General features: G+C 37.2%; 16 protein-coding genes and 2 pseudogenes across 18 annotated transcripts, besides 2 other annotated features; 7 read left to right on the forward strand and 11 right to left on the reverse strand.

Annotated features, from left to right (window-relative positions):
* Window positions 1-792: part of a mobile genetic element that runs on past the window's edge.
* A 267-nt stretch (window positions 793-1,059) lies between these two features.
* TVAGG3_0441670 (casein kinase II subunit alpha family) lies at window positions 1,060-3,371 on the forward strand (the record flags this gene model as incomplete). The annotated part of the gene is made up of 1 exon (XM_001315716.2): window positions 1,079-3,349. One exon carries the CDS (start codon window positions 1,079-1,081, stop codon window positions 3,347-3,349), a length of 2,271 nt encoding a protein of 756 aa, XP_001315751.1.
* A 128-nt stretch (window positions 3,372-3,499) lies between these two features.
* On the reverse strand, window positions 3,500-4,419 carry TVAGG3_0441680 (GTPase protein; the record flags this gene model as incomplete). The annotated part of the gene is made up of 1 exon (XM_001315717.1): window positions 3,798-4,385. The coding sequence occupies one exon, from the start codon at window positions 4,383-4,385 to the stop codon at window positions 3,798-3,800; it is 588 nt and encodes a 195-aa protein (XP_001315752.1).
* A 103-nt stretch (window positions 4,420-4,522) lies between these two features.
* Window positions 4,523-9,638, reverse strand: TVAGG3_0441690 (clathrin heavy chain family; the record flags this gene model as incomplete). The annotated part of the gene is made up of 1 exon (XM_001315719.2): window positions 4,564-9,630. The coding sequence occupies one exon, from the start codon at window positions 9,628-9,630 to the stop codon at window positions 4,564-4,566; it is 5,067 nt and encodes a 1,688-aa protein (XP_001315754.2).
* A 1,676-nt stretch (window positions 9,639-11,314) lies between these two features.
* Window positions 11,315-11,677, forward strand: TVAGG3_0441700 (uncharacterized protein; the record flags this gene model as incomplete). The annotated part of the gene is made up of 1 exon (XM_001315720.1): window positions 11,315-11,677. The coding sequence occupies one exon, from the start codon at window positions 11,315-11,317 to the stop codon at window positions 11,675-11,677; it is 363 nt and encodes a 120-aa protein (XP_001315755.1).
* An 18-nt stretch (window positions 11,678-11,695) lies between these two features.
* TVAGG3_0441710 (serine threonine-protein phosphatase family) lies at window positions 11,696-11,929 on the forward strand (the record flags this gene model as incomplete). Its single annotated transcript, XM_001315721.1, has 1 exon — window positions 11,696-11,929. One exon carries the CDS (start codon window positions 11,696-11,698, stop codon window positions 11,927-11,929), a length of 234 nt encoding a protein of 77 aa, XP_001315756.1.
* Window positions 11,930-11,933: 4 nt separating this feature from the next.
* Window positions 11,934-12,782, reverse strand: TVAGG3_0441720 (uncharacterized protein; the record flags this gene model as incomplete). Its single annotated transcript, XM_001315722.1, has 1 exon — window positions 11,934-12,782. The coding sequence occupies one exon, from the start codon at window positions 12,780-12,782 to the stop codon at window positions 11,934-11,936; it is 849 nt and encodes a 282-aa protein (XP_001315757.1).
* An 18-nt stretch (window positions 12,783-12,800) lies between these two features.
* Window positions 12,801-26,558: part of a mobile genetic element that runs on past the window's edge.
* TVAGG3_0441740 (uncharacterized protein) lies at window positions 13,753-14,223 on the reverse strand (the record flags this gene model as incomplete). Its single annotated transcript, XM_051234227.1, has 1 exon — window positions 13,753-14,223. One exon carries the CDS (start codon window positions 14,221-14,223, stop codon window positions 13,753-13,755), a length of 471 nt encoding a protein of 156 aa, XP_051103957.1.
* Window positions 14,254-15,827, reverse strand: TVAGG3_0441750 (annotated as a pseudogene). The gene has a single exon. A coding segment is annotated over exon 1 (1,574 nt).
* On the reverse strand, window positions 15,855-16,289 carry TVAGG3_0441760 (uncharacterized protein; the record flags this gene model as incomplete). Its single annotated transcript, XM_051234228.1, has 1 exon — window positions 15,855-16,289. One exon carries the CDS (start codon window positions 16,287-16,289, stop codon window positions 15,855-15,857), a length of 435 nt encoding a protein of 144 aa, XP_051103958.1.
* TVAGG3_0441770 (uncharacterized protein) lies at window positions 16,335-16,595 on the forward strand (the record flags this gene model as incomplete). Its single annotated transcript, XM_051234229.1, has 1 exon — window positions 16,335-16,595. One exon carries the CDS (start codon window positions 16,335-16,337, stop codon window positions 16,593-16,595), a length of 261 nt encoding a protein of 86 aa, XP_051103959.1.
* Window positions 16,620-17,477, forward strand: TVAGG3_0441780 (uncharacterized protein; the record flags this gene model as incomplete). The annotated part of the gene is made up of 1 exon (XM_001282361.2): window positions 16,620-17,477. One exon carries the CDS (start codon window positions 16,620-16,622, stop codon window positions 17,475-17,477), a length of 858 nt encoding a protein of 285 aa, XP_001282362.2.
* Window positions 18,314-19,459, reverse strand: TVAGG3_0441790 (organellar and viral DNA polymerase type B; the record flags this gene model as incomplete). Its single annotated transcript, XM_001300582.1, has 1 exon — window positions 18,314-19,459. A coding segment is annotated over one exon (1,146 nt), but the record flags the coding sequence as incomplete, so codon positions are not given.
* On the reverse strand, window positions 19,660-21,996 carry TVAGG3_0441800 (annotated as a pseudogene). Its single transcript has one exon. A coding segment is annotated over exon 1 (2,337 nt).
* On the forward strand, window positions 22,087-22,560 carry TVAGG3_0441810 (uncharacterized protein; the record flags this gene model as incomplete). The annotated part of the gene is made up of 1 exon (XM_051234230.1): window positions 22,087-22,560. One exon carries the CDS (start codon window positions 22,087-22,089, stop codon window positions 22,558-22,560), a length of 474 nt encoding a protein of 157 aa, XP_051103960.1.
* Window positions 22,579-23,403, reverse strand: TVAGG3_0441820 (KilA, N-terminal/APSES-type HTH, DNA-binding family; the record flags this gene model as incomplete). Its single annotated transcript, XM_001300581.1, has 1 exon — window positions 22,579-23,403. One exon carries the CDS (start codon window positions 23,401-23,403, stop codon window positions 22,579-22,581), a length of 825 nt encoding a protein of 274 aa, XP_001300582.1.
* TVAGG3_0441830 (uncharacterized protein) lies at window positions 23,466-23,885 on the forward strand (the record flags this gene model as incomplete). Its single annotated transcript, XM_051234231.1, has 1 exon — window positions 23,466-23,885. A coding segment is annotated over one exon (420 nt), but the record flags the coding sequence as incomplete, so codon positions are not given.
* On the reverse strand, window positions 24,303-25,244 carry TVAGG3_0441840 (organellar and viral DNA polymerase type B; the record flags this gene model as incomplete). The annotated part of the gene is made up of 1 exon (XM_051234232.1): window positions 24,303-25,244. One exon carries the CDS (start codon window positions 25,242-25,244, stop codon window positions 24,303-24,305), a length of 942 nt encoding a protein of 313 aa, XP_051103962.1.
* TVAGG3_0441850 (integrase core domain containing protein family) lies at window positions 25,465-26,550 on the reverse strand (the record flags this gene model as incomplete). The annotated part of the gene is made up of 1 exon (XM_051234233.1): window positions 25,465-26,550. The coding sequence occupies one exon, from the start codon at window positions 26,548-26,550 to the stop codon at window positions 25,465-25,467; it is 1,086 nt and encodes a 361-aa protein (XP_051103963.1).

The raw sequence follows: 26,558 nt of genomic DNA on the forward strand, positions 1-26,558 counted from the left end.
AAATACATATCTTTAATTATTTTTATTTACATAATAATTGTTTGAAGCTCATATTCCAACAAATTTTTAAATAAAAACATTAAAATGTTGAAAATGTTCATATATTTTAATAGGGTTTTGGCACTTTATTGAGGAATTACTACATACATAGTCGAACTGAACTTGACATTTTGAAATTTAAATTATTTATCAAAATTAAAATTTAACTTGAAATTTATAATTATTTAGTCATATTTTGCATAATTCTAAGTAGATTTTGTAAAAAATCAAGAAAGAAAAATTTTAACGTGCTTTATTTTTTCTTTTTTATAATAATACATATTATTATATAATTAACATATTCATAATGTTTCACCCTTTCAAAAATATAATCCTCCTCCTCTCAAATAAACGTACATACGGGTGGCCTCTTTTTTCAAAAAATTAAAATTTGAAATTTTGGGCTCAAATATTAGAGATTTTTTCAACCTTCAACGATATATGTTGTCTATATCAGACCTCCTTTCTTTTTGATACTTAACATTGTTCCTAAATCTTAGCCGTTAAGGCTGTTCTGAAAATATTTTTTTTTCGAAAAAATTCGAAAAAAATTCTTAAAATTCAAAAATCCATTAATTCCTGAGGATTTTGGAAAAAAGTTTTTACATGAACATGTGTATATTATATGAAGTATATTGATAAGGTAAAAATCAAATTTTATTGCATATTCATCGAGAAAATAAACTAACGAATCCCTCAAAATTGAGAGGGTAATCCTCCTCCTCTCAAATAAACGTACATACGGGTGCACCCTTAAAATATCCAAAAATGGCCATAAAACTCCTTTGTTTTGACATGTTCTGCTTCAATGTTATCCGTAAATATCGATACTCTTTACTTGAGAAAACATTCAGGGAAAAAATAAAATAAATTGAACCACAAATAACCAAGCGATCATCCAGATTCTGAATCTGTTTGGTATTACATCATCTAATTCATTACGATATAAAGTCATTATTTTGAATTGGCCATAAAAATATAAACGGCAAAAATATTCACAATTTTTTACAGATTTTTCTTGAAGGTATAAAAAAATTTTATGAGAAGCAGAGTGGGTGAATATGAAGTTTTACAACATTTCTTCCATCCGCGATGCAATTCATATGATTCTTTCATTACCAAATCAAAAGTCAATGGACGACAATACTTGCTGACGAAATATAATCTTGCAATGTTAAATTGTCCTAAGGATTTGTTAATTTCTCGCATACTCTTCTTAATGAACAACTACAAATTATTCAGATGCGAAAGCGTATTCTTTCAAACAAGTCTAGCTTCTCGAAATCAAATCACTCCAGAAAATATTGGAACGAAACTGACATATTTTTATGTAGTTGAGCCATTACCTATGGTCACTCTTGCTGATTACTTCGCAAGCGAAAATAATGATAGCGATTTTCTGAAAAAACAAATTCCAAATGTGTTAAACACATTATCTGCGCTTCATTCATCGAAATTCCCATATCTGTGCCTATCTCCATTCACAATTATTATAGATGGAAAGCTTTGGCTTCGTCCTCCTCCGATTTGTCCCTATTCATCTCCAAAATCGCTTTTGCCGCCACCTCCGCATATCAAAGGCGATGAGGGCAGGAAAGTCGATGAAATGCGCTTCTACAGAGCTCCGGAATGGAAAATGTACCCTCCTGTTGTTCAATCTGACACTTGGTCATTAGGGACAATTCTTGCCGAGTACGTAGTACTTGGTCATCCTTTGTTCGAATCTAGTACAGATACTGAGCAACAAGAACTTACTCAAAAATTACTCGGTGAAGCACCGGCGGAGTTCAAATGGCCGCTTGTTCATGATTACGATCTGATTGAGCTTCCTCCTGTGATCATGAAATTGCTTGATTACGACTTCCATTTCAGACCTGCTTTATGTGTAAGTATATCTCTGCAAATTATGACTCTTTTCGATGTTGAAGGTGGTGATACTGAAAACAATCCATACGAGTATGAATATGAGTACGAATACGAAGAATCTTGCGATGAAGATGCAAAATCTCGTCCAATATGCATAATTCTTCCTGGAGAAACAATAAAAGCTTCTCCAGAACGTGAAAAGAAGAAAATTGCTGTCAAATATCAGAAAACAAGTTCTTCATCAAATGATAGTGCTTCAATTAAAGATTTGGCAGAACCTTACACCCCTCCACATACTGTAAAGGAGAAATATTCGCCAATAAGCAACTCTTCATCAGTTCCGATCCAAAGAAAAATTTCTCCAGATCGAAATGAGAAAAAATTTGCTATTTCTTCAGATGATGAGCAAGAACAGTCTCCACCAGATAACAAGAGTCAGTCTTCATCAAATAGAAGCTTAAACAGGCAGCGTCCAACTCCAATTAAACTGGAAAACTCTGCTCTCGACAGTCCTGAGGAAATTCCACCGCAGAAGGAGCAAAACAAGACATCACCTCATGACAAAGACTTCTATCTCAAGCAACTCCAAGAAATACAAATTTCCGATCAATTGAACATCAAAATTTCTCCAATTGATAGATCCAATAACGAAGAAAAGAAGTCTCCACGTTCTCCAACCGAAAAATCTCCGAAATTCGGCCAAGATTCCTTTTCTCCAAAATCTAGTTCACAAATTAAGGAAAGTTCACCAAAATCTGACTCATCCAAGTCAAGTTTGAGCAAGAATTTATCTCCCAGAAGACGTATGAATAAGCCTTCAAAAGATAAAACTTCATCAAGCGAAAAATCCTCTTCAAAATCATCAGGAAGGGTCAAATCGATGAAGATACCAGCAAAATCATCAAAAACACCCATATTTGTTGATCAAAGCGATACTCCAATGAGACCATTAGTTCCAATGCGAAGGACAACCGTCAGTGATAATTCGGGACATTATTCTGTGGTCAAACATCCTATTTTCAGTGAAGATGATTCAATTCGTTCACTTCCGATACAAAGAAAATCTCTTCCAATGGACTACAAGTACTATCCGAAGTTCACTGACTCTCCTCGTCATGACCTCCTTGTTTCTACACCTGAAGGACGTAATCACGTCGAAGGAGTTTTCTATGATTCAGGAGTTCCTTCGAAAGCGAAAGTTTCCTTCAACAGGTACTACAAATTCCACTCTGAATCATCTGATTACGATGACTACGAAGAGGAATTCGAAGAAACTGAAAAATCTCTGTGGGAAATTAAGCAAAATATGGGAAAAATGAAGAGGAAGCTCGACAATTTAGATAACGAAATATTTAATAGCTGTAACAGCGCAAGAACTGAGAGATCTATCAAGAAATCGAATACCTTGTTTGAAAACTCGTTTTCTCCAAGATCTCCACATTAATCATCTTTTATTATTGTTTTATAAACGTTTTTACTATGTATTATATTAACTACAAACTAGTGTTTTCACAATGTTAGTTAATTATGACTATTTGTAGTAGATTTAAAAGAATTTAAAATATTTTATAAATACAAATCCCGTATAACGATTTAAATCGAAATTATAGCATGATCAAATCATTAATATAAGAAATTAGACGATATAATCATATTTATAATCGGATTAATAATATTAATTTTGTTTGATTTCAAAATTCATTTGCATTAATGAGTTATAGCAGGAAATATCTTAAAACCTTAAACAACAAGCTCTAAATCAACTAATAATTGTGAAGATGAAAATTACAAAGGATTCAAGTATAATGGAAAAGAAACAAATCGCCAATATTAGTATTTGTGCCAAAAGTAATAATAAAAAGATTAATATTTAATAAATAATAAAATAAAATTTAGCAGCAACCTCCGCTTTGTTGTTCTTCAGCATCACGTTTCTTCTGAAGAACTGTATTCTTCTGATTGACAATTTTAGCAGATTTATCAGCGTTTGTTGCGACGCTAACAAATAAGTCATCAATTCCAAATCCGGTTGCAGCGGAAGTAATAAAATGCTCAATGTTATTGTTCATGCACCAAGATCCAACTTCTGCTCCAGGATTTTGACCCTCAAATTTATCAGATTTAGTACCAACAACTACAATAGGTACTTCTGGTGGGCATGATTCATGAGCTGTATTAATAAATGCTTGAACTTTTTGTAATTGGTCTTTTTCTGTTAAATCGTAGCAAATAATTACTGCATGGCAATTTTGAACATAGATTGGAATGAGATTTGAATACTTTTCCTGGCCTGCTGTATCCCAAAGATTCAATTGAACTTGGTGATTGTTAGCTTCTGCCTTTACTTTTACGTATGCAGCACCAACTGTTGGTTTAGGATTCTCTTGGAACTCTCCATAGTAGTAGCGCATAATCAAACATGTCTGACCAACACCATGATCACCAATTGTAACGATTTTATATTCGGGTATTTGAGTCATTATAAAAAATGTAAAATTTTCCTGTCAATTTTCGGATCCATTCAGAAGAGAAACTGAAAAATAGAATCAATAAATAAAAACTTTAAAAAAATTGAATTTATGGAAAGTGAAGTGTAATTTTTGTGACAAAATAAAAATTTTTGAAAAATACGAATAATTTTTTTAGAAAATTATTTTCTTAGAAACCACCCTGGAACTGTGGCTGGAATCCGCCCTGGGAAGCAGCGAATCCTGACTGATCTGGGAACTGTGGAGCAGCGAATGAAGCTGGAGCACCGGCAGCAGCGAATGGATCAGCAGAGGCAGCGAAGGAAGCGCCTTGGTCTGGGAATCCGCCGTCGAATGCTGGTGGAGCAACAGAAGCGTTAGCAGCTGCAGCAGCGACTGTCTTTGTCTCCTCAACTGTGCCAGAGAGAGCCTGGACATCAGCCTGGAGCTTGGCGATGGCAGCGTTCTGGTCTCTCATTGACTGTATGAGGAATGGCATTGCGAAGTCTGTGCAGTTGTGTCTCCATGCGAGTTCAAGGATGACATCAGATGAGAGGAGGTCGTAGCAGACGTATGTGGCAGCGGCGAAGCATTCGAGGAGCTTCTTCTCGAGGAAGAACTTGATGAGATCTTCGGCGATCTTTGTGTCCTTGGACTGAGCAGCTGTCTCGATTGCATCTCTGTAGAACTCGTCCTTCTTGGAGATGGAGATAGACTCGTTCCATCTCTGGTTCTTTCTGAAGATGTAGGATGAGATTCTGCGGAATTCCAAGCATTCGTGGTGCTCTAACTCGCGTGCCAATGTGATCTGTTCGAAGAGTGTGAATGCATCGATTGAGCGTCTGAGTGAGTCGTAGTCGCCGTCCTCGATGTACATTCTGTTGAGGGCCTCGTTGACAGCCTGGACGTTTGTGGACTGGATGGAAGCGAGGTATGACTTGATGAGCTGGAGGTTGTTGGAGCGCTTGAACATGTCGACAAGTCTTGTTGAGTCGATCTTTGGACCGATTGTCTGCAACAAGTCTGGGATATCCATTGGAGAGATTGTGAGGTAGAAGTTGAGTGATCTGTAGAGGATATCTGCGTTGGAGACCTGAGCGACGAGTTCCTTGAAGTAGTTGTGTGTCCATGCAGCAGATGGGTGCTCGATGATTGTTGTGACGGCGTTGTCGAACTCGGAATACTTGTCGTAGGCGTATGTGAGTTCCTTCCACATGTGCATGGCCTGGAGGATCTTGATGACCTTGAAAAGGGCGATGCGCTGGTTGAACTGCTTGAGGTGGTCCATGCACTTCTCTGGCTGGTGCTTGGCGTAGAGAACGGCAAGCTCTGTGAAGATGCCGCCGTGTGCGCGCTCTAAGCCGAGAGCTGCTTCAAGTAAGCCAATGACCTGTGTGAAGTAGCCACCGTCTTCGTACAACTTGATGACCTCAAGAAGGTGATCGGCTTCGATGACGATCTGTAAGCCAGCGACCTGGGCGAGCTTGAAGTCTCCGATTTCGATGCAAGCGCGGAGTACAGCCATCCATGACTTTGTGGATGATGCCTTGCGTGCAGCGTCGATGGCGGCCTGGAGTTCCTTGAGTTCGATGAGTGTCTCTGCGAGGCGGGCGTAGTCCTTGACTGCTGTGTACAAGATCTTTGCGGCCTTGAAGAGCTGTTGATCGAAGCAGCGGTCGGCGATTTCCTTTGTGCGGGCGGAGTTTGGAGAAGAAACGAGTTCCTCTAACTCGCCGAGCATGTCAACCTTGGCGTAAGCGAAGAGAAGCTCTGTCTCGATGATTGGATCACCGATCTGGTTGGAGCGAGCGAGCTGAAGGTATGGAACAAGAGCCTTGTACTCTTCAGCCTTCTCAGCGGCCTCGATGACGGCGTAGTACTCCTTTGTGTCCTTTGACTTGATGAAGGACTCGATGGAGTTGACAACTTCGCCGGCAGCGAGCTGAGCACGAGCGACTTCGCCCCAAACGTTTGGATCGTCGCAGTGGGCGGCCCAGTCAGCAGCGCCTTGGAGATCGCCCTTGTTGTCGAGCATGACCTTGACGGCGAGGACTGGCTGTTCGTACTTCTTGTAGACAGCGATTGTTTCATCGTAGAGCTGGAAGTCGATGAGCTTCTCAGCAATCTTTTCCCATGTGTAGTGGTTGAGGCGCTGGACGTAGTTCATGACGCGTGTTGTGTCTGACTGAGCAGCTGTGAGGATGAGCAAGTTCTGGAGGGAAACGTTCTCCTTGAACTGTGGAGACTCCATGACGACTTTCTCGAGAAGGCCGAGGAGCTGTGCTGGGATGTCGGCGGTGATGAATGCCTTGACTGTCATTGAGACCTTGTCTGGGTCTTCGCACTCTGGAAGAGCTGTGGAAATGACAGCATCGACAACCAACTTCATGTGTGGGTTCTCTGGGTTGAGAACACGTGCCCAGAGGTTCTCATCCTGTCTGTTGACGAGGTATCTGGCCTGTTCCTTGTAGAGCTGGTGTGTGTTTGTGAGCTCGATGAGTTCGTCATCGCACTGGCCCTTGGCGTAGGCAATGCATGCGAGGTGGGCATCGCGCTTGGCAAGGATCTCACCGACAAACTTTGGATCGTAGTACTGGTTCTCGCGGAGGGCGCGTTCTGGGTTGCGGCCCATGTTGTAGGCGAGGAGAACGATACCGTTGTTTGTGGCTGGATCGACAGAACCAGAAGCCTGGCGCTGTTCGAGGATCTGTTGGAGAAGGCGCAGTCTCTCGCGCTTCATTGTCTCCTTGATGAGCTCCTCCATTGGTGCTGTGTGCTGGACGGAGTTGATCAACTTGACGATGTACTCCTGTGGAGCTTCGATATCGATGAGGGCACCGATGACACGGCCGGCCATGGCTGGGTTGAACTTCTGGATGTAGATTTCGAGTTCGCGGGAAGCATTCTTCTTGTAGAGGTACTTTGTGAGGTCTTCTGCGAATCCGAATCTGTTGCAGAGAACGATGAGTGGGACGCGGTCTGGGAGATCAGCCTGCATGAGGAAGTCACGAACACGCTCTGGCTGGAGGTATTCTGACTCACGGCACATTCTCTCAACTTCGCTGTAGTCCTGAAGCTTTGTTGCAGCCTCGATGTAGCGGAAGTGGATATCTGGATCTGTGCATGTTGTAACGACAAGAGCTAAGAAGTAGTAGATAGCCTGTGTAGCCTTTGTCTTGTTGAACAATGCAAGGAGTGTGTCGATGCCGAGCTTGTCGTAGTATGTGCCAGCGACCTTGACGACGAGTTGGACGTTCTGTTGCTGGTTGTTTGTGAGAAGTTCCTGGAGGCACTCCATGACCCACTTTGGATCCATTGTTGCGAAGTACTGGACTAAGAAGTCTGGGTTGATTGACTGTGTGTTGACGATGCAGCGCTTGATGGATGGAAGGTCTGTGTAGTGCTCGAGAGCGCGCTGGAAGTTGCCTGCACGTTCGCAGAGGTTGGCAACCTTCTGGCGGTCGTAGAATGTGTAGCATTCCTTGGCGAAGAGTTCTTCAGCAACACGTGGGATGTTGGTCAATGTGATCTCGAAGAGAAGTGTCTGGAGATCGGAATCTTCCTCACGGTTCTGGACAAGAACGGATACAAGGAATGAAGCAGCCTGTGTGAAGAGAGAGAACTGCTGAAGGATTGTGACAACTTGCATGGCGTTGACAAGTGGTTGGCCGTTATTAGCAACGAAATTGAGGAGCTGGGCAAGTCCTTCTGGGTTGGAGCGGGCGATGAGTGTGATGATCTGGAGCCAGTCGCATGTGTAGTTGTACTGCTGGCAGTACTGTGCGATCTTGTCGAATGAGCCCATCTCAGCGAATGTGGCGCAGACCTTTGCGTGTGCACCAGCGCGGATGTAGATGGCGGCGGCTGTGATTGGATCAGCTTGCTTGCAAACATCACCTAAGTTCTCTGATGGTGTGAGGCTGTCGTTCTTGATCCAGTTCTGGATGAGGTTGGCCTTGCCCATGTTGATGACAATGCGGCAGAACTCAACAGATTCGACTTCTGTGAGCTTTGTCTGTGTAATAAGAGCGGACAAGTACTGGAGAAGCGGTGGATGGCCTTCTGGCTGTGTTGGTAATCTCTGTAACTTGGAGATTGTGGCAGCACCACGGAGAGCATCGCCTGGTGTTGTAGCAGCAACACGAGCAGCTTCCTGGAAATTGCCCTGGAGAAGGAGCTGATCGAACTGCTGTGTGATGAAATCGTTGGACATGTGGATGCCGGCGTTGGCAGCAACCTTGGCAGCGACTTGTGGAGATGAGCGCTGAGAAATGTAGTCAACGATTGAATCGTTGTTGATGGCGATGTTGACGAGGCGACCATCTCTGCCGAGAGAGAGGATGCCACCGTTGGCTGTAAGGGATGCAAGGATCTGTGGGGATTGTGAGATACGGACTGAAAGGTAGACAGAAGCGCTCTCGATTTCCATCATGTAAAGAAGGCCTCCACGTGTGATCATGAAGACGGAGTTGTACTTCGGTGAGAAGAGGATATGGAGTGGGATATCGTCCTGAGCATCCGGAGGAGCCTGGAGATCAGCGAACTTCTTGCCGAAAGCCTGGGCTTCTGAGGAAGCACCAAGTGGGAAGATGTTGAGTCTCATCTGGCCGGCCTTTGAGGCGAAAGCGAGAAGTTGGAGATTTCCGACGTTTGCGAAGACGCCGTTGTAAGCATCGATAGCCTGTGAGACATTGCGCTCACGAGAGTAGAGCTGGAGCTTTCCAACGATAGCATTGTTCTCCTGAACGAGACCGGAGAGGCAGAACCAGTTCTTGTCCTGGGAAATGGAGTAGCCCATGATCTGTGCGGACTGGAGTTGTGGAAGAAGCTGGAATGCTGGGACTGGGTTGGTGTTTGAGCTCATGCTCCAATGGAAAACTGCGTTTCCTGCAACAAACATAAGAATATCATCATCAATGAACTTCCAGTATGTAACTTGTGTGCCGTCTGGGACACTGAATGATTTCAGGCGTTGGCGTGTGTTAAGATCGAAAACTTGAAGAGCATTGTTTCCACGAAGAGCAATAACCATGCGAGATGGGTGCATGACGGCTGCGTCAGCACTCATTTTATGTCTTGTGACTTGATTGCCCTGCTGGAGGTCGATAATGGCGACACTGGAGTCAGCACCGTTTTCCTCACGAACGCAGAGGTACTTATCCTTGGAAATGGCTGCGTTGGCTGGGACGGCGAACTTCGGGTCCATGTTCTGTGATGAGAACGAGAAAACCTCGTTGACATAGATTGGCTGTGACATTATCAAGAGTGTCAAAACCGCCCTATCTTCTCTATTCAATTTCCTTCGTCAATTTTTACTTTTTCGGGTTAATGTTTTGTAGAATTGCTCAAAGAATGAATTTCGAACATCCTTATAAAAACGATAAACTCCGATATGAAAATTTGATTTCATTTCAAGTCCTGAAAAAAATTGATTTTAGGTGTGTTCCTGGATTGACCATTTAATGTAGATCTAAAATAAATTATCAAATGGCTTGGAAAATTTTCATTGTTTATAATTTTTTTATAAGTCTACTTGAAGATAATCTTAATTTAAGTGGCAATATTTTTTAAGGAGCTAAAACTAGTATGATACCATGATTTAAAAATTCCGAAAAATCTCCAAATTTTTTCGAAATTGCATTTTTTAATTTAAAATATATATTTTTTATAATCATATTATGAAAATCAAAATTATTTTGGAAATTTTTGAGGTCTTGATATTAGTCATCCATTAGATGTAGAAGAAGATTCAAAAAAAAAGGTAGTGGGGCTTCCAGGCGCGTTGCGCCCTCTAGCCCATAAGAAATTTTGCCCAAGACCCAAGAGGAGGACCGAACCCCAGCAGACCAGCCGGTGACAAAACCAAAACCGTTGTTATTTACATCATATTAATGGTGTCACTTTTCACAAATTATATATGTTTTCATGTTTTGTCACTTTTCTGTCACTTTTCGGGTAAAAACATTTTTATTATTATATATAAATGAATTTTACAAAACCACCGTTACCGTTCTTTGGAAATAAGAGTAGATGTAAAGATATTATATTGAGAGAACTTAAGAAACTACCGAATGGTCTAACATTTGTAGATTTGTTCGGTGGAAGTTTCTATATATCCCATTTATGTCATACAATATTCCCAGACTCAAAGATTATATGCAATGACTTCGACAACTATATGGACCGTCTCAAACATATTCCAGACACAAACAATATATTGAAAGAGTTAAAAGAAAAGATACCTATAGGTAAGATGGAACGTATACCATTAGATAAGAAAAATATTGTGAGAGAGGTTTTGAAAAAAGCAGAATATATAGACTGGGATAGTATATCTGCTAGACTATTATATAGTGGTGCTATAAGAGTTCATGACATTGAAACACTTATGTCAAAAGTTTTATATCTCAACTATACAAATGTTTTCAAAGAGGACATAGATAAATATATTGAGGGTATAGAGTTTGTGAGATGTCATTGGACAGAGTTGTATGAAAAATATAAAGACAAGGAAAATGTTTTCTTTATAGTGGACCCGCCGTTCTATAACACATGGGATTTTCAATACCAAGTAGACTGGACTTTGAGAGACTCTTTAGAAACTTTAGACGTTATACATAACCATCCATGCTTTTACTTTACATCCGATAAAAGTGGTTTGAAAACCGTTATGAGATGGTTAGAGGACATACACGACTATGAGTTTATATATGACAAGATAGAATATGAGAGAGGTCCTATAAACTGGAGAAAGTGTCACAATAAAGAAATTTTATTAGTAAGTAAATGTGGTTTGAAATAGGACTACTTGTTTTAGGTTTTTTCCATTGTGTCATTTATTTATTTGACGTGGCAGAAAAGTACAGAGAATATGAAGATGGACCAATGCCTGCAAATGTTCAGCATATGTACTCGTAAGAGATATTTTTATCTAATATTAAATGGACGCACAGAACTTAGCGAATGCACAGCAACCTGGACAACCAAACCCAGAGAATATTCCAAATGAAGTTAGAATACAAACTGCAATGGCAAACTATGGTCAAGTGCCAACAGATGTACAAATGCAAACTGCCATGTCAAATGACGCTGCGTTAGGTTTGCCACCATGGTATGCAAATATGAGATGGAAAGAGTTTTATACAAACCCTGAAGTGGGATATAAACAACTTTATGCAGATGACGCGAACACAGGAGTTGACCCAGAATATGTTTTCTACCAGAGGAGAAACAGAATGTATGAGCTCCAGTTAAAGAATGCTATGGAACTCAACAGGAAACGTAAGAGACTAGGCGGACATTAGATTTTTACATATAGTAAAATGGGTTTCTTCAGTAAGATAGGAAACTTCTTTCGAAATGTTGGAAGAGGTATATGGAATGGAATAAAATCTGTCGGAAGAGGAGTATGGAACGGTGTCAAAAATATTGGTAAAAGAGTAGGTCAGTTTGTTGGTATTATACCTAAAGACCCTGAACCAGAAGAACAAGCTCCTGTTATACAACAGCCTGAACCTGCACCACAGTCTAGTTGGCAACCACAACCGGTATATTAAAAAGTTATATTTTTATCGTTCGATAGTAGTTGTATATGAAACTAAGTTCTAAGTAAAACGCACGGTATAATGGAATTATTCTTTTTCTTCCATCTGTAGTAAACCATACTTGAAAGTCTGAAATACTTCCACTTGGTGGTTCGTATAACTTTGTAGGTTTTTCGTAAAAGTCATTTGCCAAGCATAAGAAAGAGTTTTGGGCGCCAGAAAATGAAGCATGAACAATAATAGCATCTGGGTCGAAAACATCTTTAAATAAATATGGTTCATCTCTTGCATATCGACTGTAGATATTTGCTAAAGGAGGTTCAACTTTCTGATTTAACATTCTTTGCAAATAATACCATGACATTGCAGTGAATTCTGTATATATTTGTTCGTCTTTATTTGGATTGTCTTCGTAGATTTGAAATGACACTTGTGAATTTTGTTTGTCATATACAATTCTCACATAAAGTGTGCTATCGGTATTCGCATATTCATCAGCATATTTTGCATAACATGAATTTATTTTATCTTCTATATTTTTTAATGCAGCCTGTAGAGAAGATGAGAGGTCAACTTGTATTAGCTCAATTTCTTCCCACATTTTTCGTTGCCCTTCAGATGTATAATCTATATGAAACCTTACAATAAATGGAAAACTTTTATCTTCTACAGACACAAACTTTATTCTTCGAAAGCCAATAGCTTTTGTGACAGATGGGTCTCTTAACCATCTTAATGGGTAGTCAAAACGATAGCCTTCATGCTTTACGGTATCTGTCTCAAACTTTTGACCGACATTAGTAAAAATTTCATCTAATGGTTTAGTTGTAGCAACTCTAGAATTTTCTTTTTCTATTGGAAGCATATTTTATCTATAATAAAAAGTTAGTATACATATCAAGGGTACGGAGGCACTGCGTTCCACCTTACCCATTATATGTGAATTTGACACTTTACAAAACCGTTAACGTATATTTTACAACACTAACGACTTCACTAACGAATTCACCAACCACTTCACTAACGAACTCACTAATGTAAAAAATAAACGTTCTCACTTACAAAAGTATTGCAACTCCTCCCATTGCTGTGCTTCACATAACAGCTCATAATCTTCTGACTCACTTTCTTCTTCATATAGATCAAAATCACTGTCATAGTTTATACCTGTTAGTTTTGACAAAGCTAATGAAACACGCTTACCGTTTGTATCATATGCTTGTATAAACTTTCCATTATGCTTGTAGTCATAAATGCTTAAACTAACTTTACCCTTTCTCCCTCGTATCTGATAGAATGTATTTTCACGAGGAACGAAGAACAAGTTCTTGAACTCATGACCGTTGTAGTTTGTTATCTCAATAGTTTTCGTCATTTATATAAAAATAAAATAAAAAATAAAATAAAAAATAAACTTAAAAATAAACTTAAAAATTAATGATATCACCACTCCCACACGTATGAAAACATAGCACAAAAATAAATTTAGGTGAAGTGGTGAGATCTCACCTCTTTTTTCACCCGGTTTTTCACCCACTTGAATTCATTACTTTATAATTCTCTTCCTTTATCCAACTCTTCTAACTTCTTCTTAAGTTCAGCAATGTTGTCCTCATGAAGTTTAATCTTTCTCAAAATTCCTTCTTTATCTAATGGTTGCTTTATCTTTCTAAACTGAACTCTACCATCTTTCATAGTATGAATGTAAAAACCTTCTGGAATAGTTCCTGATTTAATGTATTCTACCAAAAACTTTTGTTTCATTGCTTCAGTGACTTTAGTCGTCATTTCAATCAAATAAAAATTTTAATATTAAATAAAAATAACGTTATTTTTCAGTAAGGAAACGCAGGAGTTTTACGATTTATTTGTGGTGTAGGTTCTGGTTTAAATGTTGGAGTCGGTTTTGGAGTTGACTTTTGAACAGGAGTTTGTAATTCCATAGGTTCAGGAGTCATTGAAGGTGTTGTTTGTGAAGGCGTTGGTTTTGACGTTGGTTTTGGCGAAGGTGTCGGAGTTTGTTTAACTTCAGCTACTTCAGTATTATTTATAACATTTGCTTTGTTTCTTTTCAACATCATTACTGCTCCTGCTGTAGCTAGCAAACCTAGTGGGAGACCATATCGTATATAAGGACTTGACCAAATGCTATTTTTGACAGGAGCTGGTGGAACACCTAACCTTGGCGAGACTGCTCTTTGCCATTGTGCAGCTCGTAAGAAATATTCAATAGGTGCTCCATAATCGTTTGGTAAAGTTTGTTTCACAGATGGTGAAGGTTCACGAGAGCTTGATGAAGAACTCATTTACAAGCTTTAAAAATAAACGTTCATCCTTTATTCCTCACTGTCGTCCGTAGCTAAGTTATAGTCATCTAATCTTATTATGGGGATTCCATTAGCACGCACTTGTATTGCAAAGCAACAATCCCTCATAAATCCAATAAGTGGCTTTGGTACGTTTTCAGTTGCTAGTTCAATAGGTCCTTTAACAGACAATTTGTATGTTATTGGAGCAGTAGATGTTTGACCTTGCTGGAAGCAAAAGTCCACTTCTGTTGGAAAACCACATAAGAAATGTGTGTTGTCATAGCTATCCCATTTATGTTCCACACTACCATCATCCACCAATGACCTCATAACATCTTCATTAAATCCTATCATATCATTGTTTGTATTGCAGGCGTTCGCAACCATTTCATAAAATACAGGTCCATATGATTTTTCAGGTTCTGCAGGCATATTTCCATAAGCTCCATGGAAAGCTGAAGATATTTAAACTTAGGGTTCTCAAAATTAACATAATAGTTGTCTTTCTTTCTAAATAGTGCCCAAATACTTTTAACATTAATAGGCGTATAAGCTGCTGTAAATGTTGCACTTGAACTATCTGTATTCTTTGAGAATGAACCGTCCATAGGAATCCAATCCATAACTTTAACAGGAAAACATAAAGCCTCGTTTGTATAATGTTCTACAAGTTCTGTATAAATGTTAGGGTCTAAAGAGAATGACTTTGGATGAATGAAACATTCATTAAAATCCATCTTTGTTCGAAATAGTTGCTGGGTTACAGTTGTAATAGTAACTGTTCCACTAGCTTCTATTGCCTTCGTTATCATAGTGAATGGTTCATTCCATGGAACAAATTTATTTGTCGGTGGATTTGAATCTGAAGCAAATGCAACTTTAAGGGTTGGATTGAAAGCAATGATATCATTTACAGATATAGATGTGCATTGTAAGGCGTCGCTACTGAACTTTACTTTAAGCTGAATGTTACCAGCAAATGCAGGAATAAATCTTATAGCTTCTAATGGTAAAAACTTTCTAACAGGAATTCTTAAACGAAGCTTAAAATCAAATGATTTTCCTGCTGTAATTGGACCACTAACAATTTGTCCTGTTCTGCATGTTCCCGAATGACTCCATACATCTTCATGTCGAGTCTTTGAGAAAACATCTACTTTCTTTATTTGTTCGGTAGTTTGTGAGTTTGAAGTTATATATGCTTCTTCTCTTGCGTTGTCTTGAGAATATACGATACGACCATTTGCAAGGATTTGATATCCAGCAACTGCATAGAAAGCGTCATCGAAACCAATCCAAAATCCTGGTGGGTTTGTTTTATTGGAACCTGAACCAATTTCTTTATCTACAATAAATTGACCTTCCATCTTATACGTAATGAATGTATTGTAAAGGTCCAACATATTTTCACCAGGAGGTGAGAGATTAAATGTTACCCATGTGTTATCTTTAGCAGTTCCAGGTTGTGATGGAATCTTTGCGTCAGAATATTTTCTATTAGTGTCACCAATTTGAACTGCATTGTCTATGATATCGAAATATGAGCGAATCTGATGAATATGCTCTGCTGGAGTAAATTCGTTTAGCTGTTCGTTCTGCATGTATTTACTTCAGATAAAAATATCTATTTACTTCATTATTCTCACTCTTCTTCTTGGCATTCGTGGTGGAAATTGTTTCTTGACATTTTCAATGAACTGTACATTCTCTTTTGTCTCAACTTCTTTCACTGGTGGGTCAGGGTTCTTTGACTCGGTTTGCTTTTCAATGAAATTCACGAACTTTGCAATAAGCTCTTGGTTCGTTATTGAAAGTACATCTGGCTTCTTTTCTTCTTGTTCTTTTGGTGGTTCAGTTTGAACAGAAGGTTTTATATGGGCTTCGTGGACTTCACCCTTGCCATGCACCTTAATGTTGTCGCTCTCTGCATTCGCTAATGGAACCTTTCTTTTTCTTACGTATATTTTACCATCTTTACTCTGACTTACATAATAGAAAGGATGTTGTATTCCTCTTGCGTCATTTAATATAATAGACTCTCGCTCTGATTTTGACAAGCTCATTTTACATCGGTTAAAGTTTTAATTTTGTTTTTTATCTGCAATCAAATGACTCAGACAAGCCCTACGGACAAGACCCAAGGGGTTATAGATGTTGAAGCATTGAAGAAAGAAATTCGTGAGCAAATTTTATCCGAACTGAAGGAACAAAAACAAGAACAAAAGCCAGAGAGACCAAAGAGAAAGTTAAGTGAAAAACAACTTGCTGCATTAGCTGCTGGAAGACAAAAGAACCCAAGACTACTGGCGAAAAAAGCTAGAGAAGAAGCTGAAGCAAAAGCTAAAGAAGCTGAAGTGAAGAAAGAGTAAATGGTTTATTTTTATTGGAACTAAATGTATAGACAAATACCTTTATCTGTTGCGTTCAGTAGTGAAAACCCTGACGTCAAAATAAAGGGGAACAGAGTAACGTTTAAGTTTCCAACAGACTGGATTGTGAACATAAATGAAGAGAAGTACATTGGCATAACATCTATGTATATAACACGTGCTTTCAGAAAGGTTGACTTTATACTTCAAGTCGAGATAGAAAATGACGAACAGTCTTTAAGCGCCCAAAACATTCACATATACAAATACTTTAAAGACGATACAACATTGTTGCAATGTATGATTTCATTTAATGAAATGTTCGAGAAAAAGTTTAACATTGAAGTACAAACTTTACAGCCTTTACGTGAGTTTCTTGCACAACTGAAAGAAGAAGGTAGTCAGCCACAACTTATAGACTTTCATTATGAATTTAATGAAAATGAAGATGGAACACATGACTGTCAGTTTGTTGTATTCTCACCATTCAATGAAGTCGCTAAAGAGAAAGAAAATCCATTACGTATAAGATTTCAAATCTCTGAACCAAGTGATGATTTCAAGAATGTTTTCAATTATGATGCAATGCTTCCGAGGAAAAATGAATTTTCAAAGATTGTAACACCTGGCATTTGGGATAGAAAGCAAGCTATATTATATTCAAACTTAAGTAAGGGAGTTGAAAATGAGTTCATTGGTCATACAAGAACTTCACCACTTCCTAACCCTAAATACTATAAATTAACTGGCTTCAATCGTGAGTTTTGGATAGACATGTTCTCCACTCATGACCATAACTGCCCAGTGTTCTTACCTCCAGATGGGAAAGATTGTCTCTACATTGAAGCACAACTCTTAAATTCTACCATCGCAGTATTGTAAAATCTACGCTAGCTTTATTTTTTTCTGAAATTTTTATTTGAGTGAAAGGCATGGAAGGTGAAGACGTTTGGGAAACACTTGTTGCTGACAACAACTATGAAATTAACACAGAATATCCACACAATATTAGGAAAAAATCTACAGGAAAAATTGTGAGTGAATGGATGAGCGATGGATATTATAGGTTATGTTTAAACGGTCAAAAATACTTCAAGCACAAACTTATAGCAGAACAATTCATACTTAACCCAGACAACTTACCTCAAGTAGACCATATAAATCATATACGAACAGACAATAGAATAGAAAATTTAAGATATGTAACATCACAACAAAACAATAAAAACAGATGTAAAGCAAATGGTATAAATTATAACTATGTAGATGAAATTGGTGAAAACTCCATTGAAGTTAAAACATATGGAAAACATGAGTTCGATGATTTATACTATGACCCAGAACAAGACCTCTTCTATTTCTTTAATGGAATTCGCTATAGAGAGCTTCATGTAATGGAAAACAATAAATGTGGAACTCTGTATGTAAATGCATGGACTGTAAAAGGAAAACTTACAAAAATTTCATACAGTGCATTCAAACGTCAATATAATCTTATATGACCTCACTGCTGACAAAAATAAATGACCTCATTATTTTTCTCATTCATGTTCTCAGAACTTAAGCTTTCTTATGAATGAAGTCTTAGTCTGAATAGAAAAGTTAAACTTTTCAGCAAAGCAAGGTTGACATGACTTACATAAGTCAAATCCAATCTCTTGACCGTCATAAAGTGCTTTATAAAGTTTCATGACACTGAACTCAGAGTCTTTGTCAAATTTTCCTTGCGGAACCATTAAACCTTTATCTTCATCATAGAAACACTGAACAGAGTCAGGAAACATTTCATTAGCGGTTAAAGCAATAACATCTTGCTTCACGCCTTTCATTCTGCAGTGAAATGCAACTTCATTTAAATCATTCGTGAGTAAGTCTATGTAGGTCTTCTTTCCACAAAATATTGACTTGTATGCTAAACTTTGTTTTCCAGGTGTTATTTCTGCGAAGTCACTATGAAACTGACCAAGGTTTTTACCAATGAGAACTCTTCCATAACGTTTCTCAAACTCTTCAGCTAAACGAGGGATATCTTCATTGTAGAGATGCATACTGTCGGTATCGCTATAAAAGATGTCCATTCCTAAGTCCTCAGCAGTACAGAATACTTCACACATTATTCTCTTCGACATAGACAGAATGTTAACACCAAGTGGACAGAAGTTAAAGTGTCTGCAAATGCTTTTCGTTAGCTTGAAAATAGTTTTATCTGAACCATCCAAACCTTCGAACTTCACTATATGGTTGTAATTTCTTATAGCATATCTTATAGCATCTTTGTCATTTACTATGGTTATTTTTGACTCAATAGGAGATAGAATAGTTTTGCCATAAATACTGTTCAGAATGAGCTTTATATTTTCTTGCAAAGGATTTCCTTCTTTCTTATACTTTAACCTTAACTCAAACAACTTCTTTACTTCATCTCTTATTCTAATATCTCTGTTTCCATCGTAATAGTATCCTTGCAACACTTCACATTTGACACCTTGATATTTTATGAGGTCTTGTAATGTTATATGGTCAACATACATTAAACAGCAAGTGTTTGAACTTCTGGGAACGTTAAGTTCTGGATTTAGTTCAGGGTCACAAACTATTAAAGGAAAGTGTCTATGTATTCCAATCTCTGTTATCTTAATGAGAACAAAGAAGCCGGACATAAACTTTTCACCAATGGGTTCCTTTTGGTCGTCATCGAATAAATGTCTCATGAGATACTCTGTGCTTAACATTTCTTTCTTCATAACCTTTGGAATTCCTTCTAAAGTATAAAGTCTTGCAATTGCTGATGGGTATAATGAAACAGCGTCGAAGTCAGCAATGAGTTTCTTGTTGCTCTTTTGTTTAATGTTATCTGACAACATACATCTTCCACCTTGAATGCATCTCGAAATAAATTCTCTTGGTTTATTTGAGAGGTCATAAAGATTTCCATTCGGGAAGTATACTCTGTTCTCAAACAATTTGTTAGCAATTGAACAAAGGCTAACGTAGTCATAAACGTTTAAATCAAACTCTTTCAATAAGTCATTGCGGAACTTTACAAAACCTTCTCTTAAAATTCTTACATCTTGTTTGCAGTAAAACGTGCTATATTTTTCTAAGTCGAAGTGGTTTTCATCTATTCTGCAACCTTTGATGGAATCTATGTTCTTCATGAATGTATCTGCATCCTGGATAAACTTACATGCTTCAGAAATGACACCAGTTCTGTTGTCATTTGCTAACAAAACACTGCTGTAGTAGTTGTATGGAAATACTTCTTTCGGTCCTGTTTGTAAGTTAAACATAGCAGGAAATAGTTTAAGCTTCTTATTTATAACACTGTAAGAGTCTTTTATAATAATTGCCCGTCCTTTATATAAACCAGTTATTTGCATTGTTCGTGAACCTTTAATGATGGGAGTTCCTTTCACTTCTGTCATGTGTCTTAAGATAAAGTTTATATCATAGCTGAGGTTATGGAAATATATTAAACTCTTGTCAGGAAGTCTTTCCAAAAATTCTGTTGCACAGTTTTGACCCCATATGCTTTCACTCACTGAACCATCTTCACTGTCATAACAGATGTTAAAAGCTTTATGAAAGCCATCGGTACTACACTCAAAGTCAGCAAAGAAAACGTGCTCAGGAATGAACTTGCACTTATTTTTATTTACTTCTTTTGACTCTGCTTTCTTCTTCAGTTGTACACAATACTTTGGAGCATATGTCAAATCTTTAAATGGTGCAAGGTTCTGTTTATATAAGTCAGTCGTATATGTGAAAAGTTCTCCATAAGAAATAGGTTCGAAATATTTGCACTCCCACAATGTTTTCATAACATCCCATACGGTGTAGTTCTATCCATGCGAACTACATATTTATCTTCTCTCTTTGTATAAATCTTCATCTGTTTCTCAATGTTCATTCCACCACACTCCTTCAAGATTTCTATATAGTTGCGAATGAAATATGTTGTCATTGGTAATCTTTCATTTAGCATGTAGTGGTCTTCAACAAGAAGTAAGTCAATAGTTCGAACAGTTTTACATTCTTTTGGTATGTATCTCTTTATTTCATTATGTCTTGAGTCATTGAAGTAACCAATGGTAACATTAAATGCTATACCTGTTGCGTCAGAAATTTCTTGTACTTTACTTTGAGGAAAGTCTCTAACACGAATGACTTCTCTCATGTGGTCAATAGTTTCTTCATTTACTCCAGCCTGAATGCAAGCATAAACGAAACAATTGTCTTCTGTCATAAGTGCTGCAGTTCTTTTGTTCAATTCATTGAAGATTTGGTAGCGCTCAAGATTTATAGGTAATGTGCAAAGATACTTCCAGAACTGACCGCTTCTCTTCTTATAAAACTTCTTTTCACCATTATCTTTCCAAAAGCTTTCTATAAGTGCTGGGTTTCCTGTTTGCTTAAGAGCTTCCAAAATGGCTTTCTGGTCATTTGTCAGTGTGCTTTCATCTCTATATGGTCTCTTTTTTGGTTTGCCTTTCTTAACATCTGACATCGTTAAGCCTTCATATTCTGTTAAATCATACATCTTTATTTCAGTAAGATTCTTTATGTTTGTCAAGAAGAAGTCATAGTGCATTTCAACAATACCTGCAGCATTTGCTTCTATCTCTGATATAAAGTTCTCCTTCAAGAGCTGATGTAGTAATGTTCCAATATTATTGAGGTTTAACGTAGAACATTCATACTTTCCACCAAGTTTATAACATACCATCCATCTTTGTTGGGAGTTTATTTTAATCTTCTCTAAGAGTCTCATGAAAACCTTACCGAAATGTTTGTGTAAATATTCTCTGTTTGGTTCATCTAAAGCTTCGATGTTAAAGTCAATGAGTCTATTGCCTGACTTCACATTTCTCTTCCTATTCTCTTCATCTTTCTTTAACCATCTCTCACCTTCTTTTGGTTTGTCGTCAATGGAACGAATGACATCGTTAGCATTGCGAACTTGTTCTATAGCACTTTTAAACATCTCTCTTCTCTGTTGTTTCAGTGTGTCGTCTCTTCTTCTTGTTTCTCCAACGTTTGCATTTGTTATGTCAAACATTTCTTGACGAACATCATGCGAAAGAGCTTTACGAGTATGACCAACGTTTGCATTTGTTATGTCAAACATTTCTCTTCTTACTTCATGAGGTACTGAACGTCTATGATATAAGTCAATAGCAACATCATTTAAAGGAAATGCTCTTGCATGGACTTCGTCCTCGCCGCGTTGCGGCTTTATGAACTCATGAATTCTATCATAAGTTATTTCACCATTGTAGTCTTTAATGAAGTCAGCGAGTGCTTTTTTGTTTGTCGCGTAATGTTTTGCAACATCTATGTTAGCTTCTGTAAGAAGTTGTTTTATTTCCGAGTGTTCTAACTTAGACAACTTCCGATACATCTTTAGTAGGAAATAAAAAAATATTTTTTGAAAAAATTAGATTAGATTTTTTAAAGTTATTTTTCAAAATAATTTAATATTTTTATTTTAATGAAACACATGCAAGATTGTAAGTTCTTTTCATACAATGCTCTCGCTAATGCCATCAAGAATGAGTTCAATAATGCTTCAAATGTTAATGTTATCTTTAACAAGAAGTTTGTGAAAGAATCTAAGTTTGGTCAGTATGTCAGACCATTAGCTATCGTCATTGACCGCAAACGTTATACTTCACAAGAATTAGCAGTAGTTTTGAAACAAAAGGGTTTCTTCGTGAATGTCAAAGATACTCATTATACTGTCATAAAGAACTCCAACATTGACTTCTTCAGTATTGCTTTAAATCTTTCCGAACAGAAAGAATATAAGAAGGGTGAAACAAATGTGAAATATTATCCTTCATCTCTGAAGACAATAACGAACAAAGATGTTATACAGAAATTCTTACCAAAGGTTGAAGAAGCTTCTATTGACATTGACGAAGGAAGTGAAATGGTTGAAGAAATAGACCCTGAAGCTATTTAAGCAAAAATATATTTTTGGTTAGTCTTCCTCTTTGAAGTTATCGAAATATTCTGTTATCTTTTCTTTCAGTAGCGGTAAGTCTTCTTTGAATGTAAGTATTGTGCAACCGTTGATGTCATAGTGTGTTTGAGGAAGAGTATTTTTGACAATTTCCTTTATTTGCTCATTCGGTGTCATTGAAATCGGTAAGTTTTCACGATAGAACCAGTTTCTGTCAGATTTATATATTTTAGCGAGGTCATAAAAGCTCTTGTTGTTTCTTCTCACTAAATGCAACATAACCATATCTCTGTCTTCTTCTTTCTCCATCTCTTCAGTATATATCATATACTTATAGCTTTTTTCCTTTCCTTTTGGTACTGAACGTGGTATTCTTTTCTGTATGCTTTTGTCTTTGGATTCAATGACTTCATCTTTTGCTTGAAGTTTCTTTTCCATCTCTTCACGTTCTTGTCTATGAATTTCGTCAAGAAGTCTGTAAATATACCAAGCATAACGAGGCGAAGCCCACATTGCAACAGCATTTACTAAAAGTCTATGAACATAATATCCTCTCAAACCATTTGGCAAATTTTTACGATTTTCATGAGTTTTAAGCGACCCCGAAAAAAGTCGGTCTCGCTGTGCTTCGCTCAAAAGTTCTTGTGTGCTTTGGTTTTTGAACCAATCGTCTGTATGTTTGGTATCTGGAGCAAAACATGCTGTCAAAATACTTTGCATTTGATACATGTCATCTTTGACCGAACGAATGAGGCGAAGTTGTTTGTTATACTGTATGTATTCGTATTCTTCATTTATGGTTTCATGAACGATAGCAGTTGTTGTGTTCTCTAATGTTGACATTTCTGTTCTTACATACAAAATAAAAAAATAAATAAAAATAAAATTAGCGTTATTTTTTCTGAGATAAACACTATTTCTTCACAACATTAAATTTTATCCTGTATGAAATGACTTTAAAAAGATTATTGACTGACTTCGAATACTATCTCACTGACGCACTGACAGACCCTCAAAACTGTGTTGAAAGTTCTTTAAGCTTTAAGATTGAAGGTACGACGCATTTTGTCTACACTTACGTATTGAAAGAATATGACCGTTATCATAACGAAGTGAATCAAACACTAATAAAATTTGTAGATAAAAAATTGGTTAACAATGAATATTTTAAACGTGAAGACCCAAACACTGCTGGAGATGATGAAGAATACAGACATGTTATTGAAAAAAATAACGCAAGATTAGATGCAATAGAAAAGAAGTTTAATGAATGTCTTACAAACACGTATGAATATCTTATGCGGTGGGAAGCCAGATGGAAATAAATTTACGTCAAATATGCAATTTATAAAATCTTATGTCGACAGGCTACGTAGCACAGTGGTCTAAGGTGGTGTTATGGAGGGGTCAGGGTCTGTGGTTCGAACCGCGACAGCGCCGTATTTTCTTATTTTCTTTGTTTGTCTTGTTTGTCGTGAATAAAAAGTGTCATAAAAGTGCTCTATCTTCCACGGAAATAAATAAAAAATTTACTTTATTTCTTCTTTATTTCTTTGTTCCCGTGGAAGAAGGGTTTTGCTGTTTTTTCTGTTTTTTCTCAGCCGAAATCAATGATTTTTTCATTTTTGGAATCCTTAGCGAATGAGGAATCTTTTCTCTCGTGGAAGCTTTGACCAAAAATATAATTGAGGTGAAGAGGTGAGATCTCACCCGTTTTTTCACCTCTTTTTTCACCTCTTTTTTCACAAGCGTTTTACATGAATTGTACGATGTATATTTGAAATCCTAAACAATTTCGTAGCTTCTATTTCTTCTTTTAGTACATCGAATGTTTTAACAATGCCGAAAGTCTCTTTATATTTCTTCTTGACGTCAGACAGAAGGAAATCTTCAGCTGTTGGATAGTTTTTGTTTAGAAATGCTAACATGTCCATTTTATCTTCTGCTGGCTTTTCTGCTTCTTTCTTTAAGTCTGCATAGTCGTTTCGCATTCTTTCTATCTCTTTGACGGAGTAGTTATATTTCCTCATTGCTGCTTTACATTTAGAACATTGCGGATTCATTTTTGCGTTATACATTGAAATTTGACCTGCTAGAACAACTAAAGCGTCAATTGCTCTCTTCATCTCAAACATAGCGGGTCTTATTTGTCCGTTCCATACTTTGCCTCTTCTATCTTTATCTCTTATTTCCCAAACACATTTTGCAACTAATGAAACAAAGTTATCGTATGTCTTAAACTCCTCAGATTTATATATGTCAGAAATGTTTTTATAAACCATGTCGCAATCTTTGTTCATAACTTTATGGTTGCAATGATATCCTAGAAACTCATAGTTTACTTTACGTATGAACTTCTTTATTTCTACTGAATCAGTAACTTTAACTTCAATTTCATCGAATTCAGGAATAGTTAGTTTTTGTTGTTGGATTTCAGGCAATTTGGGTAAATGGTCAATAATGTCCTGCATGTCATAAAGATATTCTTCATTTTCTTCATCCTGTGCGGTACAGTCTAAATTACTTGTTAAAAGTTCTTGCTTTATTCTTTGTATTTCTGTTTCGAAAGTAAATGAAGAAGGAATGAAGCTTTTCATCTCTACTAACATTGACGTAGGATTCATGACTAATGAATTTGGTGCTGTAGTTGTTTGAATTGTTGTTGTGCCGATTGTTGAAATCATATCTTTTATACAAAATAAAAAAAATAAATAAAAATAAAACTAACTTTATTTTTTCTGTCTTAAGGAAATTCATGAAAATTCACGGGGGTGAAAAAAGAGGTGAAAAAACGGGTGAGATCTCACCTCTTCACCTAAACATTATTTTTGGTGTAAATTTATGAAAACATTAATAATACATGACTGTTCTCATTCATGTCTGATTTACATCTAATGAAAAAGTTTAGAAGAATTTTCTTATTCTTTCTGGCATATTTTTGTCTTTCCAGTACTCCCGCTCTAATGGTCCCAGATGAGTTGGCTTTGACTCTCTCAAGTTCTTAGATGGTATAACATCTTCAACGCCTCCTTCATATCTTACTTTATAAGTGTCATCGTTTATGTTGTAGTCAAGTATTTCAATAACCACTCCTCGCTTTGCTTCGTCAATGGTTTCAGCAAGTTTGCCATTACTACTTTCAACTAATTTATGACGAGGGTAAAATGCTATGGAGTCGTCAGCAGCTTTTATAAGATATCCATTACCTTGTGTAGAGTCTACGATATAATAATTTCGACTTAACCTTAAACGTTTCTTTGTCAATGGTTTGTCGTCAAGAACTACACGAACTTTTGTACCAGGAATGAGGGTAAATTGTGTTGAATTTCTGATATTTTGTGTTTGGCTTCGTTTCTTTTGTATATACTTTTCTTCTTGTTGTTGTGTCATTGAATTTGGTGTATGTCCTGTTGTAGAATGTGTTGAGGAATTATATACTTCGAGAAAATGTTTCATTGTTTCTTCGGTAAAGTCTCGCTCTTGGTTTAAATCTCTGAGAGTCCTTATGAAGCGGTTTATGATGCCGAGTATGTTATGGTTATGGTCTTCAGTGGTGTAGTGAGTTATGTTATGCTTAATGAGAAATTCTGTGATTTCATTGCTGAGGTATGCACTGTCTTGGTCTGATGTTAAAGTACTTGGGTTATGTTCTGCTACAAACTTTTGTAAAACTCTTAACACTTCACGAGTTCCTTTATTTCTCATTATATACGCAAAAGCTTTGCGAGTGTTAACATTTATGAAGATGAGGAATGGTTTATGTCCTCCTTTTCTGCTTTGAATGAGAGTGTCAAATTGGTATGCGTCGGGAGTGTTGGAGTAAATTGGTAAAAAGTAGTCGTAAGGGTTTATTTTTGTTTGATGTACAACATTTTTGTTAAAGAACCTTTTCACTTCAGCTCTGTTAGTAAATCCCCAACTTTTTGCTGCTTCATTGAACTTCTTAAATGACCTCCATGGATGTTGTTCGAATACTTCTTTCAAGCTCATTTATGTAA

The sequence above is a fragment of the Trichomonas vaginalis genome, chromosome V (assembly GCF_026262505.1).
Source record: "Trichomonas vaginalis G3 chromosome V, whole genome shotgun sequence".
Taxonomy (NCBI): domain Eukaryota; phylum Parabasalia; order Trichomonadida; family Trichomonadidae; genus Trichomonas; species Trichomonas vaginalis.